The 22392-nt window shown below is 37.5% G+C and overlaps 1 protein-coding gene across 1 annotated transcript in view; it reads left to right on the top strand.

The window, feature by feature from the left end:
* Nucleotides 1-22392, top strand: part of LOC139696200 (uncharacterized) — a 58944-nt gene that overhangs the window by 11883 nt on the left and 24669 nt on the right. The window contains exons 3-12 of the mRNA XM_071594846.1: nt 324-422; nt 4778-5118; nt 8900-9867; nt 11814-12171; nt 12336-12685; nt 13913-14128; nt 15714-15901; nt 17173-17485; nt 18313-18538; nt 20030-20185. Coding sequence (XP_071450947.1) covers nt 324-422; nt 4778-5118; nt 8900-9867; nt 11814-12171; nt 12336-12685; nt 13913-14128; nt 15714-15901; nt 17173-17485; nt 18313-18538; nt 20030-20185 — 3215 coding nt within the window. The remainder of the gene's footprint in view (nt 1-323; nt 423-4777; nt 5119-8899; nt 9868-11813; nt 12172-12335; nt 12686-13912; nt 14129-15713; nt 15902-17172; nt 17486-18312; nt 18539-20029; nt 20186-22392) is intronic.

Here is a 22392-nt window from a genome sequence, read left to right on the forward strand (position 1 = left end):
AGTCAATTGACTTCAATCAAAGCTATTCCCATTAAATATTCAAATGATTTATCCTCATTTATTTTGTAAAAATAAGTTTTTCAAAATGTATAAACATTTAAATCAAATGGTTCTTAATTAAGTCACCAACATCTAATATAGGGTATAAAAAAATTAAGTTTTCATAATGCTAATTAAGATAAAATGGGTATTGTGGTGGACTAATTGTTTGAATGGAAATTTTCATTGTTATTTTAGGTTTTTGATTAAATTTCAACCTACTGCTCTTAATGTAAATATGTACATAATTTATTTGTTTCCATTTCATTGATTTTTCCCTTTAGGCACATTCTGGAAGACGGCTCAGCACCCTTCAAACAGTGCTCCTTTATTGCCAAATTCAAGAAATGTACGAACCCAATCCCTTCTCATGAAGAACGTGGGTATGTAATATTAACACTAGCATTCATTTTTCGTTATTTTGGTAGGCATATGAGTGTATTGATATATATTTTGTCATTGAATGACCTTGATTATTTTATACTGCCAGTGTTAAAATGAGATGCAGCTGAAATTTGATGATTAATCCCTGGGCTTCTGTATGAGCTTGCATAATGTGTGCATATATTTTAAAGGAATTTTAAGACCATAATATTTGTATATTTGAATTTGTTAAAAATTGAAAAATATAGGCATTGTAGTGGAATGATTAACTCCACTTATACTCTGGTGGTTTTTTCAACTTCCTAACCTTTTTGTTGTCTTCAGCGTAAATTCATGGAATATGCATAACATATTGAAATGAAATTATTGACTTTGTAATTCCATGCACTTTATTTTAAAAACACGACCCAGGTTTCAACGTTGAAATTTGTATTTGACCCCATTTTTCCTCATTTGATCATTACCCTGTATTTTCTGTTCTGCTTTGTACAAAAATTTCCCTTCTTTCTCTAAGTATACCCAAGTCATTTGTTTTTTGTTTAGTTCTCAATAAGGACTTTTGATATTTTCCATAATTCCATTATTATTACGTTATTAATTAGTAACTATCTCTTTTATAGTAAAATGTATTAATGTACCTAATTGTATCTTAATTATTATTCATACTCTTGAAATAACCACTATGACATTTATGTCCATAATACAAGAGCCCACCTTAACATACCTTTTGTTGGTAATATAAATTGCAAAAAATATGTATAATTAACATCTTAAACATGTAGATAAAGGTGTGAAAGTTGAGTTAATGTCATACTAACCTATGAGTGGAATTTCATAGTATTAAAAATAATGCAATCAGGTTGAGGGAGCCACCTACCTACCTCCTACTTCCTACCACCACCACCGGCAGTTTTCCAGGATGTAATGCCTAGATAAATCACCTTAACTGAGGTACCCATGGACAGCATATACCAAGTTTTGAGTCTACGACTATCCTTAAATAAATAATATTTTATGCCCAATAGCGTATTATGCTGCCCAATTTTTGTGTGAAGTAGTATGTATATTGGAACAAAGGGAATAACTACATGAATTATAATATAACTAAGTGAACTATTCAGAGTTGGCCAATTACTTGCGAATTATTTTAGAAAATACATACTTGGCACCAGAAAAATGTCCAACTATGTGAAACCATTATGTATAATGTGACTTCTAAACATTTTTAAATAAAAATATGTAAGTTTAAGTTTTACATCAGAAATAATTTCAGAAAATGAATGTGCATTTTTGTTGATAGTATAAAATATGGTATCCATTATTAAAATAGAATGAAAGACTCGTACTTTTCCACAGATTTTATTATACGGTACAACGCGTTTCACCGACTTGCGGCATCATCAGGTACAAATTTGCAAAACAGACAGAGCAAGCATATATACCCTCAGGACAGAGTGGGGGCGGGGAGGGTTGGAAGGATTTGAGGGGGGTGGGGGCTCGCAGGTGCGTTGATGGATTGTTTTGACCATTTCCAGGCTAATTTCTCGGAGAGGAGTGGGGAGGGGTATGGGAATAATTGCTCATTACAAAGTGTCGTGTTGGGGTTCACCAAGTGCCTTCTAATCTCTAGTTGCTCGAGAGCGTCCATTTTTAATCCTTTTGGGAGTGTGTGTAATATCTCTGGGACAAAGTCACTGCTGTGGTTGAATTCTAGTAAATGCTTGGCGAAGAGAGAGTTGTTATTCTGATTTTTGTGACACCTAGCGTGTTCCTTGACTCGTAACTTGATATTCCTGCCGGTCTGACCGACATAAACGCTGTTGCAATCCTCGCATTTCAGTTTATAAATGCCTGATTTGAGAAGGCTATCCTGGGTGTCTTCCATTGGCTAGAAGTTTGGAGAGGGTTATGGGTGGGTAGAAGGCTGCTTTGAGTGAGGTGGGTAGGCAGTTGGAAATCCTATATGAAAGATCTCCCAGAAACGGGATCGAGCACCACTTAAAATCTTTAGATACTGCGGGCTGAGATACGAAAATGCTTTTTATGGCCATTGCTTTTTGTTTTTTCCATAGTAATGTGTCAACTAGTTTGGGGTTGAAACCATTGTTGGTAGCTATATTAGTGATATTCACGAGTTCAATTTTGAAGTTTTTGGGGGAAAGGGGGATGTGTAGGAGGCGGTGGATCATGGAGTGGAGGGTTGCGTGTTTGTGAGAAAAGTGGTGTGCGGAATCATTAGAAATTATATGGTCTGTATATGTGGGTTTCCTATAAATTGCAAATTCGTGTCTATTATCCCTAATTGTGATTGTCAAGTCGAGGAAGTTGATGGTGCCGTTGACGTCTTTTTCCATGGAGAAGGAGATATTCCGATGAAGAGTGTTTAGGAAATTAAGGAAGGAGTCTGTCGGTTGGTTCCGGTCCATAGGCATAATATATCGTCCACGTAACGAAACCAATAGCCCACGTTTTTTTATGCTGGTTGTCAGCATTAAAAAGATGTTCTTCTACAGAATTGAGGAAGACTTCGGCTAGGAAGGGGGACAGTGGGGAACCCATAGCTAACCCATCCGTTTGGCTGTAAAGGGTGTGGTTGAAACTGAAATAATTCTGGTTAACTGTCATTTTGATGAGGGGGACCAATTCGTCTGAGATATTTTGGGCAATGGTGGAATCCTTGAGTAGTTCTTCCACCCTAAGCAAAGTTTCCGATATTGGTACGCAAGTAAACCAATAGCCCCCGTGGGCTATTGGTTTTGTTACGTGGACGATATACTATGCCTATATATGCTTGCTCTGTCTGTTTTGCAAATTTGTACCTGATGATGCCGCAAGTCGGTGAAACGCGTTGTACCGTATAATAAAATCTGTGGAAAAGTACGAGTCTTTCATTCTATTTTAATAATGGATATTAATTACTTCCACGAAGTGAAGCCTGAAACAATAGAATAAAATATGGTAGTTTTTACCTTTCAATAGGTCCTAAAACAAAACACCAGCCCTGGAAACTTTTAAACATTACAAAGTACCATGCATACCTCACTCTACTTAATGTATTTTCTGCCCAAATTTTTCCCCCTTTCCTGCTACCTAAAATGCACATTTCTCTCTCTTCCTTCCCTTCTGTCACACCCTTCAGCATTATGTACTATTTAGCATTTCTGTTCACTCATTATTTCTGTCTGCTTGTATTTTCCCTAATTATCCTACTGCATTCACTCATTGTTCATTGAAAATGTTTCTGAAAAGTATTGTTTTACAAACCTTGGGTGTGAGGTTCAAATTGTCTAATTTCCTTAGAAATCCAGATTCTTGCTTTGTTTCATAGATCAAGCTTTATAAATGAAGATGTGGAAAGCAATAAATAATCAACTTTACATGTTAAGGAATCTCCTTTAGTAGAGGTATTCTCATGAAAATAATTACAAAAGATGAAATTGGTAAAGCGCCAAGTTATTAACCCTTGAACATCAATATCTTCCAGTTACCATCACGGAGAAAACCATTTTCTTGTGAAGGATATTTCCTTAATTATTTCTTCTTGGTTGTTTTTATTTGTGAAATTTATGTATGCCTGGGCATTCAAGCCTTGTATGTTGCCTTGTGCATTGCAATTATTTAGCAATGCCTATGGCTTAAATATTAAAATCTTATGATTTTGGATCTTCACTGTTTCAATGAAATATATAAACATGAACATAGTTATCAACGCGAAGGTTAGTCTAATGGTAGCTGATGGTAGAATCCACCTGTTACTAAACCCAATGGCATATGAAATTCACAGGTCAGGGTAGGGGAGCCAGATCCTTTCCCTGTGTCACCTATGGTTTCCCACAAAGTTCTGGTACCCGAATAATCAGGCAGCTCAGGTGAAGCTGAGGGTGCCCAGAAACATGCCTGGGAATTGAACCTGGGCCCTGTGATCAGCAGTCCAAGGCTCTACCCCAGGACTACCACATAAATAATATCAGTATATATAGACAAAATATTTTTGGGGTTTAGTAGTCCAGTGGCAAGAGTACTGAATGACAGACCAGAGGGCCCAGGTTAGTTTCTGGGTGATACCAGTGGCCACCCTTAATTTCACCCAAGCTGTGTGATCTTTTGGGTACCAGATTTTCCCGTGCAGGGAAAGAAAGTGGGCCCCCTGCCCTAGTTTGTAAATTTCTTGTGGCATGTGTGCTTTGTATTAAGTGAGCCCTATCCTCATCTCTCAAACAAGTCTTATGGTTAATTAATCATTGTTTTTTCACACAAAATATTCTATGATCTTCTGTGGAAAGATTATTTATTTAGGCTTTGTAAAATTATATCTTTTGGTTAACAATCTCTTTGCTGTCCATCTCAATTTAAGGTACTGCAACAGCCACATGCAGGTGGCCGGCATGCTTCCAAAGAAGGTCCGACAGCCGAGTAAGAAGGAGAAGGGTGGCGGAGGGAAAGAGAAAGGTAGTGAGGAGTCGCATCAGATTTGGAAGGGCTCAAACCTTGCATCTGGCCACACCACCATCATCCTCCCATCATCCCTGACCAGTGATGTGGGGAAGCTGAAGTTCTCAGATAGGCTGAAAGCCCTTCTGAAAACAGGCAGTAGTCAACATGGAGTGAACATAGATGAAGAGGCGGAGGCCATGGAGGCAATGATTGAGATGGGCGAGGAGGCAATTGAGGAGGATGAAGGGGACAGCACAACTGGTTGGTTACTTTTGAATACTTTATACATCCATTCTGTCCTCTGCTGATCTTGAATTACATTCATGGTGTATACAGGAGCAGAGGAAACGTAAATTTTGATGATTGCTGTGAGTCATTCATGTCAGCATGTGAGCACAAATATATTTAAAATAACGTGTAGTGTAAAACTGACTAAGCCTCTTAGCAAATATTATTATGAGTATTGTTCTGGTTTGTCTGAGTATTTTGATGGACCCTGACAATATACACAGCTTTACTTTTAACCCCTGATTACCATGATGCGAAATATCCCTAAACCACATAATAGATACTGCAATAACTTGTTCTTTAGCTCTGTGTATGTTCTACTTCCATTAATACCATCCAAAATGCCTGTCGTTTTCCTCCTTTTTCCAAACTTTCCTAGTATTCTCCACTCTGTTACTCTTGTGCATCCGATTTTACCAATGCCTTAATTATTTCAACTAATGGATCAGGGGATAATTATCATTTGTAAGACATTCTATTGGTGAAATATGAAAGAATTAATTTAGAAATGCTTAAGGGAAGGAAAAATCTCGAATCATTCATTTCTATTGAAGTGATTCATTATGAAAACTGGAAAGAAATGTTCTCCTGGTATTATTTATTTGTCAACAGGAGATAACTACATTCATCCATGTAAGTCAGCTAACTTCTCGAATATCTAGTGGAATAAATATATCACTTACCTAATGATTTGCTTCATAATCCTCTTAGTTCTTCCTTCTGGTGTTACTAGCTAGAAATGCAAAGGGTAGTTTAATAAAATGTAAAAATCATAGGAAAAAATATTATGAAGTTATTATTTTAGATATCGATGTTCAGTTTTTTTTAATTTTATGTAAGTTGAATTAGTAAATAATGATATTATTCTTTTAAATTTCCTAAAAGAATAAATGTAATAATTTTAGTGTTCTTTAGTTGAAAGTGAAACAGCATTTTTGCAGTAATATTTTGATTTTGAGATACAATAGTAATAAATTGTTTTTAACGATTTCTAATGAAATTATTATTTTCATGTAAAAGAGATAACCAAAAAGACATCAGAAAAAATTATAAATGAATTAAGTAAAACTAATGAATTAAATTACTTGTTGTGAGCCTTTGCATAGTCCCAGTTGGTAGGAAAGTCTGATCTTACAGTTTATTGTGGGGTAATATTCGGACTTTTCCCCTTATTGTGGGGATTTTCACGTAGTTTCTTTGGGGAACCAAGCAAATGAGCTGTATACTTTTCTCACTTTGTACAGGACCTTTATCTCTTCTGGCCATATTTTCTTCTGCAAAGCACATTTTTTTCTTTTCTCCCCGGAAGTTGTTGCAGTCCAGCTTTCAATCAGCTTGTACGAGGAGATACATCACTTTCTTGTCTTTCCAAGCCATGCCAACTCAGGAGAATCTATGATTCTTAATACACATTGAAGTGTGGTCATTATTTTAATGGGATTATATTCTATATGTATTATATGAGAATTGATCACCATGTGAGCATATACCCAAAAAAACGTAATGGTATGTTTTAATGCCAGAAAGAATACACCGTTAAGCCAGTTGTATCAATCCTTCCCATGTGGCTAAAGTATAAATTTATTATTGGTAGCCTAACTATTTTTCTGATTTTACCATGCCTTTTTTTACTCAGATGAATGCTTGTGCTGGTGCTTTTGTGTAAAGCAAATGAATGCAGTTCCTTGGGATATAATTCCCTTTACCCTAAAAAAAATTTCACCACTTCTTTTATGTATCTTTTCCCCCTATACTTAACTTTTTTCAATTGTGTTGGAATTTTCCTTCTAACCCTTCTCAATGTACCTGTCAAATACATTTGATGTTATTTTAGTCATGTATCAGGTCAATGCTAGAAAGAAATTTCCATAACAGCAAGGTACTCTTTCATAAAATAACTACCTTTAGTCAAAAGCTTTTTTGCAACCACAAAACTTATCGCTTGTTCCTGCAAGTCTTTCTTATCTTTTTTATTCGTCACACTCCAATAGCTGTAGAAGATAGACAATAATTTACCACAGATATTCAGATATTTAAGTGACCGTGAATGGCTTTTGGTACCTGCGTAATGGTTCATCAATGCTAGATTGGTCATAGGATGTATAATGATGGTGAAATAGGTGATTAGCATAGTTAATAGTGGGTTGAAATTAGGCCCAAGGGTCTATCTTTTCATTTCTAGGTGCGAAAAAATTAGAATTATCTGCAAGATGATAAAAAATGGTAATAGAAAACTATTCATGTAATGAGTGCTCAAGAATAGTAGTTGAAAAAATTCTATTAATGCAGGGGCTACATTTGTCCAATCCCTGAATAGTCTAGATTTTGCCTGATTGTATTGTGCTCGGTTTGTGGTATTTCTACTTAGCCTGCAGATGAGGCAACCACGCAAAATGTATATTTAGTTGAATAAATGCTGTATTTGATGGAAGATGAGGCAATTTTCCCAAAATAATGGCTCAAAAATCATTCCTGGGTCTTCTATGCATGTAATGTAAAAACATTTTTCATTGAATATGCTCCGCTGAAATCACAATGTATCTTATATGCAATCTAATATGTTATAAGTTCCTCAATGGAGAACAATTAGCGCTGAATTAACAGGCAACTAATCAATGCTTCATAAAATATGTGCTTTCTCTCTTCTGGTAGTCAGTATAGTCTGAAGTACTCTTTAGTTAAACCTTCACATGAAAGGAGTGCATTTATTTTAGGCTCCTACATTTAGTTGCTTGGGTTAAGGCATTAGTTGTACAAATACAAAGTGCATCAGTGGCAAAATGTGTGAAATGTTATGGCATTAGTGAAAAAGGTGGAAGTGCTAAGGAGGCTTGAAAGTAGGGACTGATACACTGCTGTCAAAAGCTTAATTAAGACAATAAGGTTACCATAAAGGCAATTATTAATTGTGAAACTCTGATCAGCCCAAGTGCTAAAACTAGCTCAATGGTGAAAGTGTCATATATCCTAAAGCCAAGAAATAATTAAATATTTGAAGCATGAAATAGAACAACATTGAGAACTCTGGCAGTCCGAGAAAAAAAACAAAATTATACAAGCATATCGTGTCATCTGGCATGCAGTTTTGAGAATGGAGAATTTGATACAAGATAGAGCTGGTAAAAGAAGTATCAAAAGGTTTAAGATCTTCCTAATTTGAAAAATTTTGGCAAAGGCGTTTCTGTAGACCATGTCATTTAAAATAAGTTTCCTGAAGAGAAGAGCAAGAGGGAAGTTAAGCAAATTAGTATTGTAGCTATATGCTCCACAGTACCAAACGCCTGATATCCAATATTCGTAGTGGTTTACTAAGCATGGTTTTTCCAACAGCAGAGGTTTTAGGGAAAGTAATGGTTGACAAGTGACATGTGTAATCCTCTGTACCTAAGAATATGCAATCATAAATATCCTATTTCTTCATATCAAGGTGATTTTTAGGGCACTTAAGCTTTATAGGGAGTTAAAAAGTTGCTATTCATGTCAGGACTGGCTCATTGATATTAGCTTAGAGCTCTTTAAGCCTTCAATTTTGATTTTTGGTTAGGGCTTGAAAAAATTAATGGGGTGCGGTGAAATTTCATCTCCATATGTGTGAATTGAGCCATTAAGTTGTATTCATCATTCAAGAAAAATGATCCATAAGCTAATGTAATTGAAATGAATACTTAGCATTTTTCTCATACCACTGAAATTCATGGAAATAAAATAGCCGCAATGTCTGGTTAACTGATCTCTTTTTATTCTGTATTCGCAGATCAAATGGATTATGATCCTTATGCATTCAGTGAGCCTGAACCCATTGGAAAGGTGGTGAACTTTGGTGATGCAAGTCGCTTAAAATCCAGTGGTGACAGTTTAAAGTATGGCAGTACTCTGATGCAACCGTGTCGAGTGACCCCTGCTAGTGTAGCCTCAAGAAAGCTGAAACCAATAAAGCATCGTTCAGTGGACAGTGGATCAAACGGGCACCGATCAGTTGTCCCGGCAAGTATTCGACCATCCTTGTCCCTCCCATTGGGGCACAATGAAGGCATCTCACTGTCGGCGGAAACTAGCTCAGAGACAATGAACAGACTCGCGGCTAAGATAGCTGCCGACAAGGTTTTAGGGAAACACCACAGGAAGTTCAGGCCTCCCCTCTCCAAAAGGTCGGAGGAGACCTCGGAATCATCGCCATCTCACTCATCATCCTCGTCTTCATCGTCCCCGCACCACAAGACTTCGTTGGCCCCCGACCCTCCTCCCCTCCACCCTGCATCTCGCCCTAGGCCACATCTCTTGCACCCTGCACGCCTGGCAAATTCACCATCCGGTAGTCACTCCCGGCAGAGTACACAACCCGTAGTCCACAGACGCCCAAGTAACACAGCCCTGGGTGCCGTGGCCACCTCCAGTCCAGCTAGACGTCTTCCTTTCCACAGAGCCAATTCCCTATCGTCGCCCCCAAGTGTGGTGCCATCTGTGACACCAGCATCTCGTCCTTCATCTGTTAAGTCACCAACTCGCGTTTTGTCCCTCAGCAATTCAGCCCCCCAACTCGTAGCACTCTCAGCAGCCACAACGTCAGCATCTGCTGTGGCGACAGCAGCATCCCTGAGGAAGGATCGTAGTTTACTGGAGGAGCAGCTATTGAGCGCCATCGTAAGGTGTGGTCAGACTGGGAGTGAGCATTCCAGCCCCCGGAGACATGGATCCATTAAGGGGGCACCTGAGGTTTCCCAGGTAGTAAAAAAGCTTGTTTTAAAGTTGTTATTGATGATATAGTAATTTAATATATTGATCCATAGCTAGAATATGCCATATCTTTTGTTCCTTGCTTTTATTAATATCTGATATCAAATCTATCCTCGTTATGATTTGTGTGTGGCCTAAATGTGTACAAATTGTGTGTTAATGATCTTTCACTGGTCTAATAAGAATATTGTATGATGTATTGCCGTCAGTAAAACATCGCCAAAATAACATTCTCTGGAAAGTGTCTACCATTATGAAAATTTTCCAGGAGAGGAAAGAAAGTTAATTGAAACTTTGAACCTCACATATAATAATTATAATTCTGTGAAGTCTTTTAAAAAAGGAAAAACTTAGTATCAAAAACTTGAATTAATCAATGGAAAATTTAAAGATCTTTTAATGTATTTTAACTTAATAATATTGTCATTGTATGATTGTCAGTATCTGAAAGTACCTGTGGAAACTATGTGAAATAATTTTTTTTTATAGATATAGTGAAATAATTGGCTATGATGCAGTGAGGGTATAATAAATAATATTAAATTATTAATTTTTTATATAGGTGAATGAACAATATTGTATCATCGTATAATTTTGGAAGGTATTCACATGCTTACCGTGATTTGCCTAGAGAATTTTGTCTATCCTTGTTTTGTAATAATTTTATACATTCGCTCAAATTTTTGTATTTATGAAAAACCAGCACAGATCTTAAATTTTATTCCTAATACAAGCAACAATTTCAGAGCGTAAAAATCATTCGCCTTGACTGGGACTCGAACCCAGATCCCTCAATATCCGGTCGAGTGCTTTAGCCACTTAAGCTATCGAGGCGTCCTCTTAAACTCTGAAATTTTGGGGCTTTTAAAGGAACTAGATGTTATGACGAAATACCGTACATACTATGTCACATGCATTCGTAGTCGTGCGCGAGGCGCCACTGTCCACGAGGTTAAAGCCAACTTTAAACACTCCCAGTCAAGGCGAATGATTTTTACGCTCTGAAATTGTTGCATTGAAATGCACATTAGCGGATGACTCCGTTAAAAGTTACTGTTGCGGCATCTCCCGCAGTTTCTTTGGAATTTGTCAAAGAGAAAACACCATAAGTGTTTAAAGTTGGCTTTAACCTCGTGGACAGTGGCGCCTCGCGCACGACTACGAATGCATGTGACATAGTATGTACGGTATTTCGTCATAACATCTATTTCCTTTAAAAGCCCCAAAATTTCAGAGTTTAAGAGGACGCCTCGGTAGCTTAAGTGGCTAAAGCACTCGACCGGATATTGAGGGATCTGGGTTCGAGTCCCAGTCAAGGCGAATGATTTTTACGCTCTGAAATTGTTGCAATGGAATTTGTCAAAGAGAAAACACCATAAGTGTTTAAAGTTGGCTTTAACCTCGTGGACAGTGGCGCCTCGCGGACGACTACGAATGCATGTGACATAGTATGTATGGTATTTCGTCATAACATCTAGTTCCTTTAAAAGCCCCAAAATTTCAGAGTTTAAGAGGACGCCTCGGTAGCTTAAGTGGCTAAAGCACTCGACCGGATATTGAGGGATCTGGGTTCGAGTCCCAGTCAAGGCGAATGATTTTTACACTCTGAAATTGTTGCATTGAAATGCACATTAGCGGATGACTCTGTTAAAAGTTACTGTTGCGGCATCTCCCGCAGTTTCTTTGGAATTTTTCCTAATACAAGGTTATTTAACTGAGACTGTCAGTAATTTCATTCCTCCCCTGCATGTTTTTTTTACCATTTTCACATATTTTTAATGGCATTTTTAACAAAAGCTAGAAATGTGAAAGAGAAAGACTTAAATGCTTGTGATATCATTTTCAGTGGAATTAACAACAGTGGAAGTGATTTTGTCTTTGATGAAATCAGCATAGTCAGTACAAATCTAATATTATTTGTGTTGATTCGACAGCCATCTCCCAGGGGAAGTCGAGTGAAGATGGAGCTTCTCCCCCCTCCCAGCCCTGGATCTCCGAGTACCACCTCATCAACCCCACGACGTTCGCGTTCCAGTCATCGGCCAATAACTTACCGAGCACCCTCAAATAAACCACACCCTATTCAATCCCAACAGTCAGGGGCAGCAAATCCTTCTGAAGTGGGTACCCAATCCAGTAATTCTGCAAATGTTATCACAATACCTTCTAGAAGATGTAAAGGGGGTAGAAGTGTTGTAGAGTTGGTCAAATCCCTTTCAACAGATGCCCTTAGGAATGTGCAGGATGTATGGGAAGGAATGCACCTGTACAAGCAGGACTTGTACCCGTTAGGTGAGGAAAAAATATTTTGTGTAAATAAAAATTTCAAGGGAAGCTTGTTATTTCATAAACTTTCTTTTTCTTCTAATTATTTGAACCTTCTGCAATTTATGTTATGCTTGCCTTTGAATTTTCCATTTGACTAATTTCAGACTCTGCATTGTCATCCAATTTAGGTTTTGAATCTTCTGAGACTGAGGGCAGTGATAGTGAGCCTGAATGTGGTTTCTATCAGCGTCATTGGTTCACACCACCATTTGATTACAGTGTTTCGACTTCATCATGTGTATCCCCAAGCCTCAACTCCTCGTATCACTCACGCCATGACCTCAAGCCAAGGGCAAAGGTTAAAGCTCTTTTGGCAAGGACCAGTTCCTCATCAGAATCTCGATGCTTTGAAGAGCGAAGACACCATGGTCACACAAATCATCCGGCTTCTCTCGCTGATGTTGGAGCAAGAGGTGTCGCTTACGATGAATGGAAGGCAAGGGGATTCGGAAAAATTCCTTGCCCCTCAGATATTAAGGTAACTCATTATATTTATGATGAGGTTTTTGTCCATTGAAAGATCTGTGTGCTGTTACATTTCTTAAAAATTTCATTTAAACTTTGAATCTAATAATAAATGGAAAACTGTAAACATCATCCTTAATTAAGTATTTATTGCCACATTTTAAATGATTTTGTGTTACCTAAATTGCACTGTGGTATACACATGATAGAAGAGCTGATTTTCAGACAACTTCACAATGGTCACACAAAGTTGTGATACGAGGGTCATCCGGAAAGTAGTACCCGTTCGTGAAATAAAGACACAAAAGTAAATATTAACAAACATAAAAAATTTTATTTGAAAGAGGATACTTTAAACTACTTCTCAACATAATCTCCAAGCAAATTAAGGCATTTGTCATAACGTGTGACAAGTTTCTGTATTCCTGCTGCATAGTCCTTCGCCGCCAGCTCATTGAGATACGCGAGGGACCCATCTTGCACAAATTTTTGCATAATGCAGATGGTGTTTAACAATTTCATGAACAATTGTTCGAGAAACATTGGGAAAATGCTCACAGATGTCATCAATTGTGACGCGCCGATCGTTCCTCACGAATTCGTCAACTGAGCTCACCAGTTGGTCTGTAATGACAGACGGTCTCCCCGAACGCTCATCGTCGTGTGTGTTCCCCCTCCCCATGTTGAAGTTGCGACACCACCGCCGAACAGACGACTCGTCCATTACATTGTCTCCATACACCTCCTTTAATTGGCGATGAATATCACATGGGCGAACGTTTCTTGCATTGAGGAATTTAATCACTGCCCTCACTTCACAACTGGCGGCGTTCTCAATTTTTTTAAACATTGTAAACAATCACAGAAACAACACAGGCAATGCTAGCGTCACGCAACTTGGCTCAGAGAAGGCAGACAAGCCACTGAAGCTATCTGACCTCGTCCAGCGGCTACTCGTGTCGTCAGCACTTCATGCGGCACGAACGGGTACTACTTTCCGGATGACCCTCGTAGAATGTGAAAACAGTGTAAACATTTTATTGCTGGCTGTCAGGTTAAAACATGTCAATTATGAGATATTTCAGAACTATTATTATATTAATAAATTATGATAAACGGTTTCATTTAGTGCTTTTATATCAATCAGGGATTAGTTTTTCCTTTAAAAAATTATTTGTCTATATAAATTGATTTTGTCTATCCCCATGATGTAACTGACTTAGAATTTGCTCACATTCAGGGATCTCGTTTGAATGAAAAACAGAATGCAGAGGATACCACATCCAAAGTCCCCCTGAGTCTGCGTGACCAGAGACTGTTACGAATGCGTGAAGATCTTCGAAGGAGGTGTGGACAGATAGGTGGAGCGTGCTCTCTTTTGGGTCGAAGTCGAAGAAGGATGGAAATCAAGGCAGAAGTTTTCACTCCCATGTTGGAGCCAGGAGTTAAAGTGAAGGTAAAACTTATTTGCTATCAGGGTATAATAAATCTTTGATAAGTTAATGTATTCACAAGTTTGCGTACATTCCCCAATTGTCACAGAAAGCAAAATCCCAGTTCCCTCTTCTCAAGACACTTCTTAGATTGTAACCATGATAGCAATTTTGTTCCAAAAGTACTACATTTCCTCCCTAAAGGAATGGAAATGGACACTCTGGAGCTAATTGAGATTCAAAGGCAATTGGCAGATCTGCACTTTGCATAAGCAACACTTTGTAATGAGCAATTATATACCCCTTCCCTCTCCTTTCCAAAATATTGACTTTGAGTGTAAACAAATCCAATGGTTCAGCATACTCAGTTGCATCTATGCCATGAGCAGACCCTATGAAACGTCATAATCCAAACAACACCGTTCTTCCATTTTATTTTCTATTTCCTCGACCACAGACTCTCACTTCTGAAATATCCCCCAACCTATCTCAGTCATCCCTCTCCCTGAGGGTAAACAAATCCAAAGGTTCGAAGTAGCCGTCTGCTCCTAGCCCCCCCAATAAACCCAGACCAGACCCAATGCTTAGTCATAACCAATGGGCCAATACCTCTTCTTCCTTTAACCAAAAAAGCCACGACCACAGACTTTAAAGTCCCAAAAAATCCACACCCCCCCCTCAAACATTTAACTTCTCCCTCCTCTCTGTTCGATAGGTATATATTCAACAGCTGTGTATGTCACTTGTACCTGATGATGCTGCAAATCGATGAAATGTGTTGTACTGTGAAATAAAGTCTGTGGAAAATTGCAAACTCTTTCAATATGGACAATTCCACTAAGTGAAGCCTGAAAGTGTGAAGTGTACAGGTATACCTGTATATCTGAATTAGTTTTGACCTTATATAAATATCCTCAATATGTTTGCATCATAATAAAATATGCCATCTAAGATAATAGTAAGTATACCAGACACTTTCATTGTAATGTGCTGTAATTTTGATGATGTGGTCAAACTTAATTTACTTTAAAAGGAGTTGGTAACATGTCTTGGTTTTAGAATAGTTATTGTATTCTTTTGAGTGCAGATGGCTGTATTGTTCCAAGGTAAATGCTCAATTAGAAATCAGGCTTATAAATAACTGATCTAAAATATGATTGTACAGTACAATATTAAATTCTAAAGGCACTATTAGTAGTGAGTCATTCCAATGTTTTTGCATTAACATACAAAATGATTACTGCCTTCATAGAATCAAGATTTATATTGGTTCCAAAATTCTGGTTTGGATTTCTGTCATATTGAAATACATCAAGTATTTTTTTAGCAAATTTGTTTTTTTAATGGAAGTCTTACTATATACAGCATTTTCTTAATGAAATAATTCTACTTTTATAGCAGACATGCATATGTTATGCATCAAATAGCGTGAAATGAGGATGCTTAATAAAAATAGTTGTATCTTCAGTAAATTTTTGATAATCCATAGTCAATGTATTTTTTAAGAAAAATGCCACTACAAATTGTGTTGGTATTTGTAAAAGTTTATCTTAAAATGAATATGTTGAGGATGCTTAACATTTCATCATGATGGGTGAATGGTTTCAGGTGGAGTCTGGTGTTGATGAGAACGCTCCAGTAGAAGGTGAAGCATGGCAGGAGCATATGGTTCGAGCAGTCATCACTGCAGTACGGAAGAGTGGCCCTAATCGGACAGGGGCCCTCCTGCGAGATGGCTTGCGGATTGTGGGAGGCAAGAAGGGTTCTAACCGACCTCACACAAGGCATCGAAACAGGTATGTCGAAATGGTTTTCTTTCTTATCAATTCCTCATGTCTTATCCATTACTCCTAATTAGTGAAGGAAGCTCAATTTCAGTAATTGAGTGTCTAGTGTGCCCATAATGTCAGTAAAATAATTAATATTTGCATTGAACCTAGTAAAAACCTCATCGTTTGGATCCTGCATGCTTCTAATGGCTGTAATTTTAAATAATAAAGCAGTCCCTGCTGGAAGTCATGAAGTTTTGTGCTCTTAACTAGCTTTAAACTAAATGCATTTGCATTAGAAATTGTATTATCCAATCATATGCTAAATAAGCAGACCATTTACTAAGGCATTTTTCTCCATATTCCGTCCTTAGGCATTCCCCTTTCAGAAAATGTTTATCTGTTCATTACAGTGGCATTAAGTAGTTATTTCTTTCCATATTTTATAGCAGTGCACAAATACAGCAATATATACTAACAACTAGAATTTTCACTGAGCCATTAAGCCTGTTTATTTTTGGTGTGACAGGCCTAAGTTTCAAAGCATTTAATCATCTTACAAGTGTGATTTAATTAAATTGTCAACTTGCTGGGAAGAGAGTAACAGAGATAATCTGCAAAAGAGGATATCCGTCCAAGGATAATCAAGAGTTCACTGTATTATCATATTTAGATAGCATCCGAGTCGGATTATGATTTTCATCTAATTTATCATGATTTACCAGAATGTAGTTTGGAATTATCTTCTGTTCCCTGGTATTCTTCAAACATACATACCCTTCATTCTGTTCCCTTTATCAGTGGGTAAATTCCAGTCTATGTATTGTTTGTTGATAGTTCCCAAAAAAAATCTGTATGGAATCATATTGCGTACAGTAATCAACCAGTCTCTATCTTAAGCCTTTATTATCCAATTCTTGTAGTCATTTCCAAGCAACTCTGAGTTCTACAAAGATTATAAAATTTTATTCTCTTTTCTTACTCCACTTAAACTATGCCTCTATAGCCATGTTTAATTTAATATTTTTCATAATCTAATGTAAGCTTGTATATTTGTCAAAGTTGTGGCCCCTACTTATTGTTTTCTATCTTTGTCACAATAATATCCTTTTCATTCAGGAAGTTTCCATGCTAGGCAGTGTAAATATTGAATTTGATAGTTTCTCCCTTTTTTTGCAAGTGCCCAGTTCACTATTTTAGCTCTTCATTGAGCTGTATAAATGGAAGATCTAGTATGATTTAATTGCCACCAAAACGTAATAGATGCTTTTTCAGTGATTTGTTTTCAATGTTCTCAGGTCAAAGTTAACAATGCTGGTTACGAGGGCCTGTGCCTATCGCTGTGTTGACACTGGTGACTCTGAAGGTGGAGAAAGCGGTGAAGAAGAGAAAAAGCCCATGATTAGGGGTTCAGCTTTTAAGAATAATTCCTATTGTGGCTCACCTGCCTTGCCCTGCACTCGGCATTGTCCTCGACATGTCATGTACAATGTTGATCAGCTCCTTTTTGAACACTGCACTGCCAAATTTGTTGATAACACTCAGTGTTGTGCCCCTGTGTTTGATGTTTCCCGGGACACACCACTCTGCCCTGAGCACGCAAGGAAGAGGGTAAGTCAGTCATTTTCGTATTTATTATTACTAGGTTTTAATATATATATAATATATGTACATATATATATGCATGCACACACATACTTATATGTATATATATTTATATATATACATACATACATACTTATATGTATATATATTTATATATATACATACATACACACACACACACGTGTGTATATATATATATATATATATATATATATATATATTATTACTACATTATATTAGCCTTAAGTGGGTTGCAGTAGTCCAGGGGGTACAGCATTGGACTACTTACCAAAGGGTCCTGGGTTCAATTCCTCGGTAATTAAAGTCTCTGGGTGCCTGCAGCTCCACTCAAGCTTTGTGATTTTCTCGGGTACCAGATCTTCCTGGGAAACCAAAACCAGTACAGGGAAAGGAACTGACCCCCCTACCCTAATGTGTGAATTTCAGGCACCGTCGGGCTTAATACTGGGTGAATTTTAACATTACCTACCAAACTGACCTTCGAGTTGATTACTGCATTTATTGTTTTTTATTAGCCTTAGGAAGAACTGAAATTATGCTAGATGCACCTGTTGCACTCTTCAAAGGAACTGATGCTGATGACTGCTTAATCTGTCAACCTGTCCTCATGCCCCCAATGTAGTGCCTGTGATTGTTTTGACAGGTTCAGGATCTGAAATTGTTGTTTCCCCTGGTATTACCAATTGCCACCTTGTATGATATAATTTCAGTGCTCTATGCCTTTAGTATTAGCCCAAGTCTCATCAAGGGAGGCCTGCCATTGTGTATTTTTTGACTGGTGTCTCTGATGAAGTTTGATTTTATTCTTCCAGGACAACTACGATAGAATGTGTGCTGAAATCAAGCCAAAGCGAGCAAGGAAGAAAGCCAAGCCATCTGCGATGACTCGTCCCAGTAAGAGAGGGAAAAAGAAACGTCGCTCTGCATCTGTTCCAGCAGCATCTGTGGAACAGGAAGACCTTTTGGTCAAGGAAGAGCTTGAAAGACCTGCCCAATATTCATCACCTTTGTCAATCTCTGCAAGGAGAGCTGAATTGGGTGAGGTTTCATTGTCAATTTCATCGTGTGTTGCTGTTAAAAAAATAAGATGTTGAGTTTTCATCTCAGTAACTTCTTATCTTTATGACCCTTCAACTTGCAGGAATAACATTGACTTCAAAGTCTTTCCTTAAGACAATGCATGCCACTAAGTGCTCTCATATTAAGCGTCATAAATATATTTTGAGTGCAATGCATTTCTGGTATCATTTTCTTGCAAAAATGACATTCGTCAAAACACAATCCATTTTTCTTTGCCTTCTGTTGTGAAATAATATTGAATATTGTACTAATTTAAGCAGACTTGCTACTTGAGAACTGCTGGACTTTATTTTATGAATTTTTAATCCTTTTGGTGCAAAATGTACCCCATGCATGCAACTCATCCTACTAAATTCAGGGCTCCTCTCCCCCAATGAGGTTGAAGGAAAGTTCATTGCCTGACTCATGCCAGATTACTTTAATTGACATATGGGTGGAAGTTGTGTAGATTTTATTCTCCTCATATCTTTTTTGCATGGTCCGTAAATTAGGTAGACCAAAGGGAGGTCAAATTTACTATGGCATTTAGGAATATGATGATAGAAGCAGAATTTAGCCTCTTAAATTTGGGCATTGGAAAATAGAGGTTGTATTCACTCCAAGAAGCAGGGTTCACATCAACAAGAACTGTTTACATTGTCAAGTGCCCACCCTTCTCTCAAAGCCCTTTTCAGACACGAACTAAATGTTTCCAAATGAAGAATAGTTCTGAGGGTATGAGAGTCAATCATTATTTATTAAATTTCCTCTCCTACTCTATCCTGAAGTTTCAAAATGGAAAAGGGGCAAGTCTGACAGTCTTTGTCCAAGCCTCTAAACCTAACCTTCTCTCATGTCTGACTACGAAGAATGATAAAATGTTTGTCCCTCGCAAGGAGAACTACAGGGTAGCATGTGTATGCCAGAATACTAATTAGAAAATATAGCATTTAAAATAATTACAATATGGGTTGATTAGGAAGTCATAATTATGATTGGGTTTGAGATCTTCTTGAGCATCAGCTTCTTAAAATTGTTGCCATATTGTAAAATTCAATAACAATCAAATGGAAACAATAAATATTTTATAGCTTTCTATTTGTATGAACTGCAAAACATCAACTGATCTTGATTCAATGATCAAAAGAGATGATTATAAATTCTGAGTGAATGTATCTTTAGTCATGTTATTTCAAATTATCAAACATAAAAATATTTATTATAGTTTCTATCGCATGACTTCGCAGTCAATTAAGTATAAATGTATGCCAGCCTTAATTTCAACGAATACATCTATGGGGACTCAATCCACTCGAATTTTGACTGATTTCCTTTGAAGTCAATGGTATGAAAGCTTTCAACATCTAGGTATAGATGTTTCTACATTCATTTTTTATTTTTATTCCACAATTTTGTTTCAATATTTTATAACAGCTGTAATGTTCATTGGTGTGGTATTTTTCCTTTCAGGGAAATCAAACAGTTTGTCTCCATCCAGGAGAGAGCTTTTGGATGAAGATGGGTCAAAAGATGAAAGTAGGCATTCTGCTTTACTGCTCTTAGCTAGTGTTTTGGGTACATCACGAGCGAGGCATAAAGGAGAAGATGAAGAAGATGCAGAACAGGGTAAGGCTGTTATGAAGCACACGTTTTATTACATTCAATATCTGAAATTACCATTCACAGTTATCAACGAACACTTATCCATCACACTAGCGTTCAACATTTTTTCATTTCTGTGGACACCATCATATTAATAACTGGACAATATTTGAATGAGGGTGCTTTGAAAAGTTAATGTAATAATGAAATCGTCTTAATTTTTTAACATGAGTTTAATTTTGGGCATGTATATGTCCTAAATAGCACCACTTTGTTGATCTTTACCAAATAATTTGATTGTTCCAGCTATGAAAAAGGGATTCTTTTTGCGATAGCCTCTTTGTTTGATTTACAACCCTTTCCAGGCAGCCATTTCCTCATGTTAAAGAACAGGCAGTGGTCTGAGGGAGATAAATCTAAAGAATATGAGGGATGGGGAACAATCTGAAATCATCTTGTCGCCAATTTTGTGGCCATAACTGCAGAGGAATGAGCTGGCTTTTTTTGGTCACGAGGAGGAAAACAAACATTTTTATGGGCCAATCATGTTATTTTTTCCACAGCTAATTTTTCAGATGATCGAATAATGATGCCTAGTGTGCAGTTGTAAAATAATTAAACCCCCTATTCCAGTCAGTCAATGAAGATCATTCTTTTCAAATCTTTAAAAACAGTCATCATAACCTTTACAGCTGAAAGAATGGTTATCATAGTCATTGATGCAGAGTCTCCACTGTAAACCCATTGCTTGGTCTGTTACTTGGTTTCAGGCATGTAGCGTATCCATATTTTTTCTACTGGGATGAAAAGAAACCAAAAGTCCCAAAAAATCTGCTAAGACAGCTGCAAACCGACCATAGAGCATGTCACACATTTTCAGTTTTTATCGACGGAGAGATATTGTGGCACCTATCTTGTAGATAGCTTTTTTCATGTCTAAATGTTGATTCAAACATTTTTTTATGCATTCACTCATGATCTTTCAGCATTAGCAATGTAATGTGCCTTCACTCTTCTGTCATCCATCACCATATTGATTTTTTCAATGATTTCTGAAGTAGTGAAATTGACAGGCCTTTCAGAACGTTCAGCATCACTTGTGCTCGTATGAACTGTCCGAAAATTTTGAAACCACTAATAAACCTATCTAATGGAAGATGTAGTTTCACCATAATGTTTATCAAGTTTCCATTAGTCTGCTTTGGCAATTTTCTCATCATGAATTGTTTGTTCAATATAAAAATTCTTTTCCATCCAATGTGGGCAATTACTCCACTTGCTTGAGTCAAACAAATGCTAAACAGTAAGTTATTGACTGATCGGTCTGAAACTTGTGTTGCGCTAGTCATCTTTCGGACTTTGCTCAGTCTTTTCAAAGTACCATTTATGCTTATGAAATTAAGAATACAAAGTAACTTTCCACTGTCCTTCATTAGCGTACAACCGGTTTCAACGCTCAAGCGTCATCATCAGGTACAAAATAAATCAGTCGCAGTTCACTTATATACCAATCATGAGGGAGAGGAGGGGTGGGTGAGAGAGTGGGACGGGGAGGAGGCGAAAGAAAATGGAGTTGCGATTGGCGTTGATGGGGAGGGGGAAGAGGGGTGTTTAGTGTCAGGACAGGTGTTTGGTTGGTTTAAAGTGGGGTGGGGTGGGGGGGTTTGTCGGGTCTATCTGTGAGGGAAAGGGGTACTTCCAGGATTGGGGAGAGGTATTCAAACAATAAATCATTAACCACATGACCCGTTTTTAAGTTCTTTCTGATTTCAAATTCTTCCCACTTGTCCATCCTCATTCCTTTTTAACTCTTGTGTAACAGTCCTGGGTTTTCATTAAAATGAATTTCCACAAGGTCGAGCCAGAAACTATTGAATACCATTTATGCTGTTATTACCATACTAAACCTAATTACTGGCTGACCAGTAAACAGCTGTTCTCAATCTCATCTAGTCCCAATAGTGTTGATGAATACTTTGTTTGTACAAGCGTATGTTTCCCATGAAGACTAGGATACAAATGTGAATTTGTTGGAAACTCGAGTGCCTTGGAAACGATGAGGGTAGAAAAAGAAACTTTGCACTCCCACAGAAAGATTTAATACTTCACACGACCATGGTGTACCACATGAAGTGTTAAATCTTTATGTGGACATGCAAAGTTTCTTTTTCTACCCTCATCATGAAGGAATTCCACAAAGTTAAGCCTGTACTTGTTATGTATAGAAAACA

The sequence above is a fragment of the Hetaerina americana genome, unplaced genomic scaffold (genome assembly GCF_022747635.1).
Source record: "Hetaerina americana unplaced genomic scaffold, ioHetAmer1.1.p SCAF_7, whole genome shotgun sequence".
Classification (NCBI taxonomy): domain Eukaryota; kingdom Metazoa; phylum Arthropoda; class Insecta; order Odonata; family Calopterygidae; genus Hetaerina; species Hetaerina americana.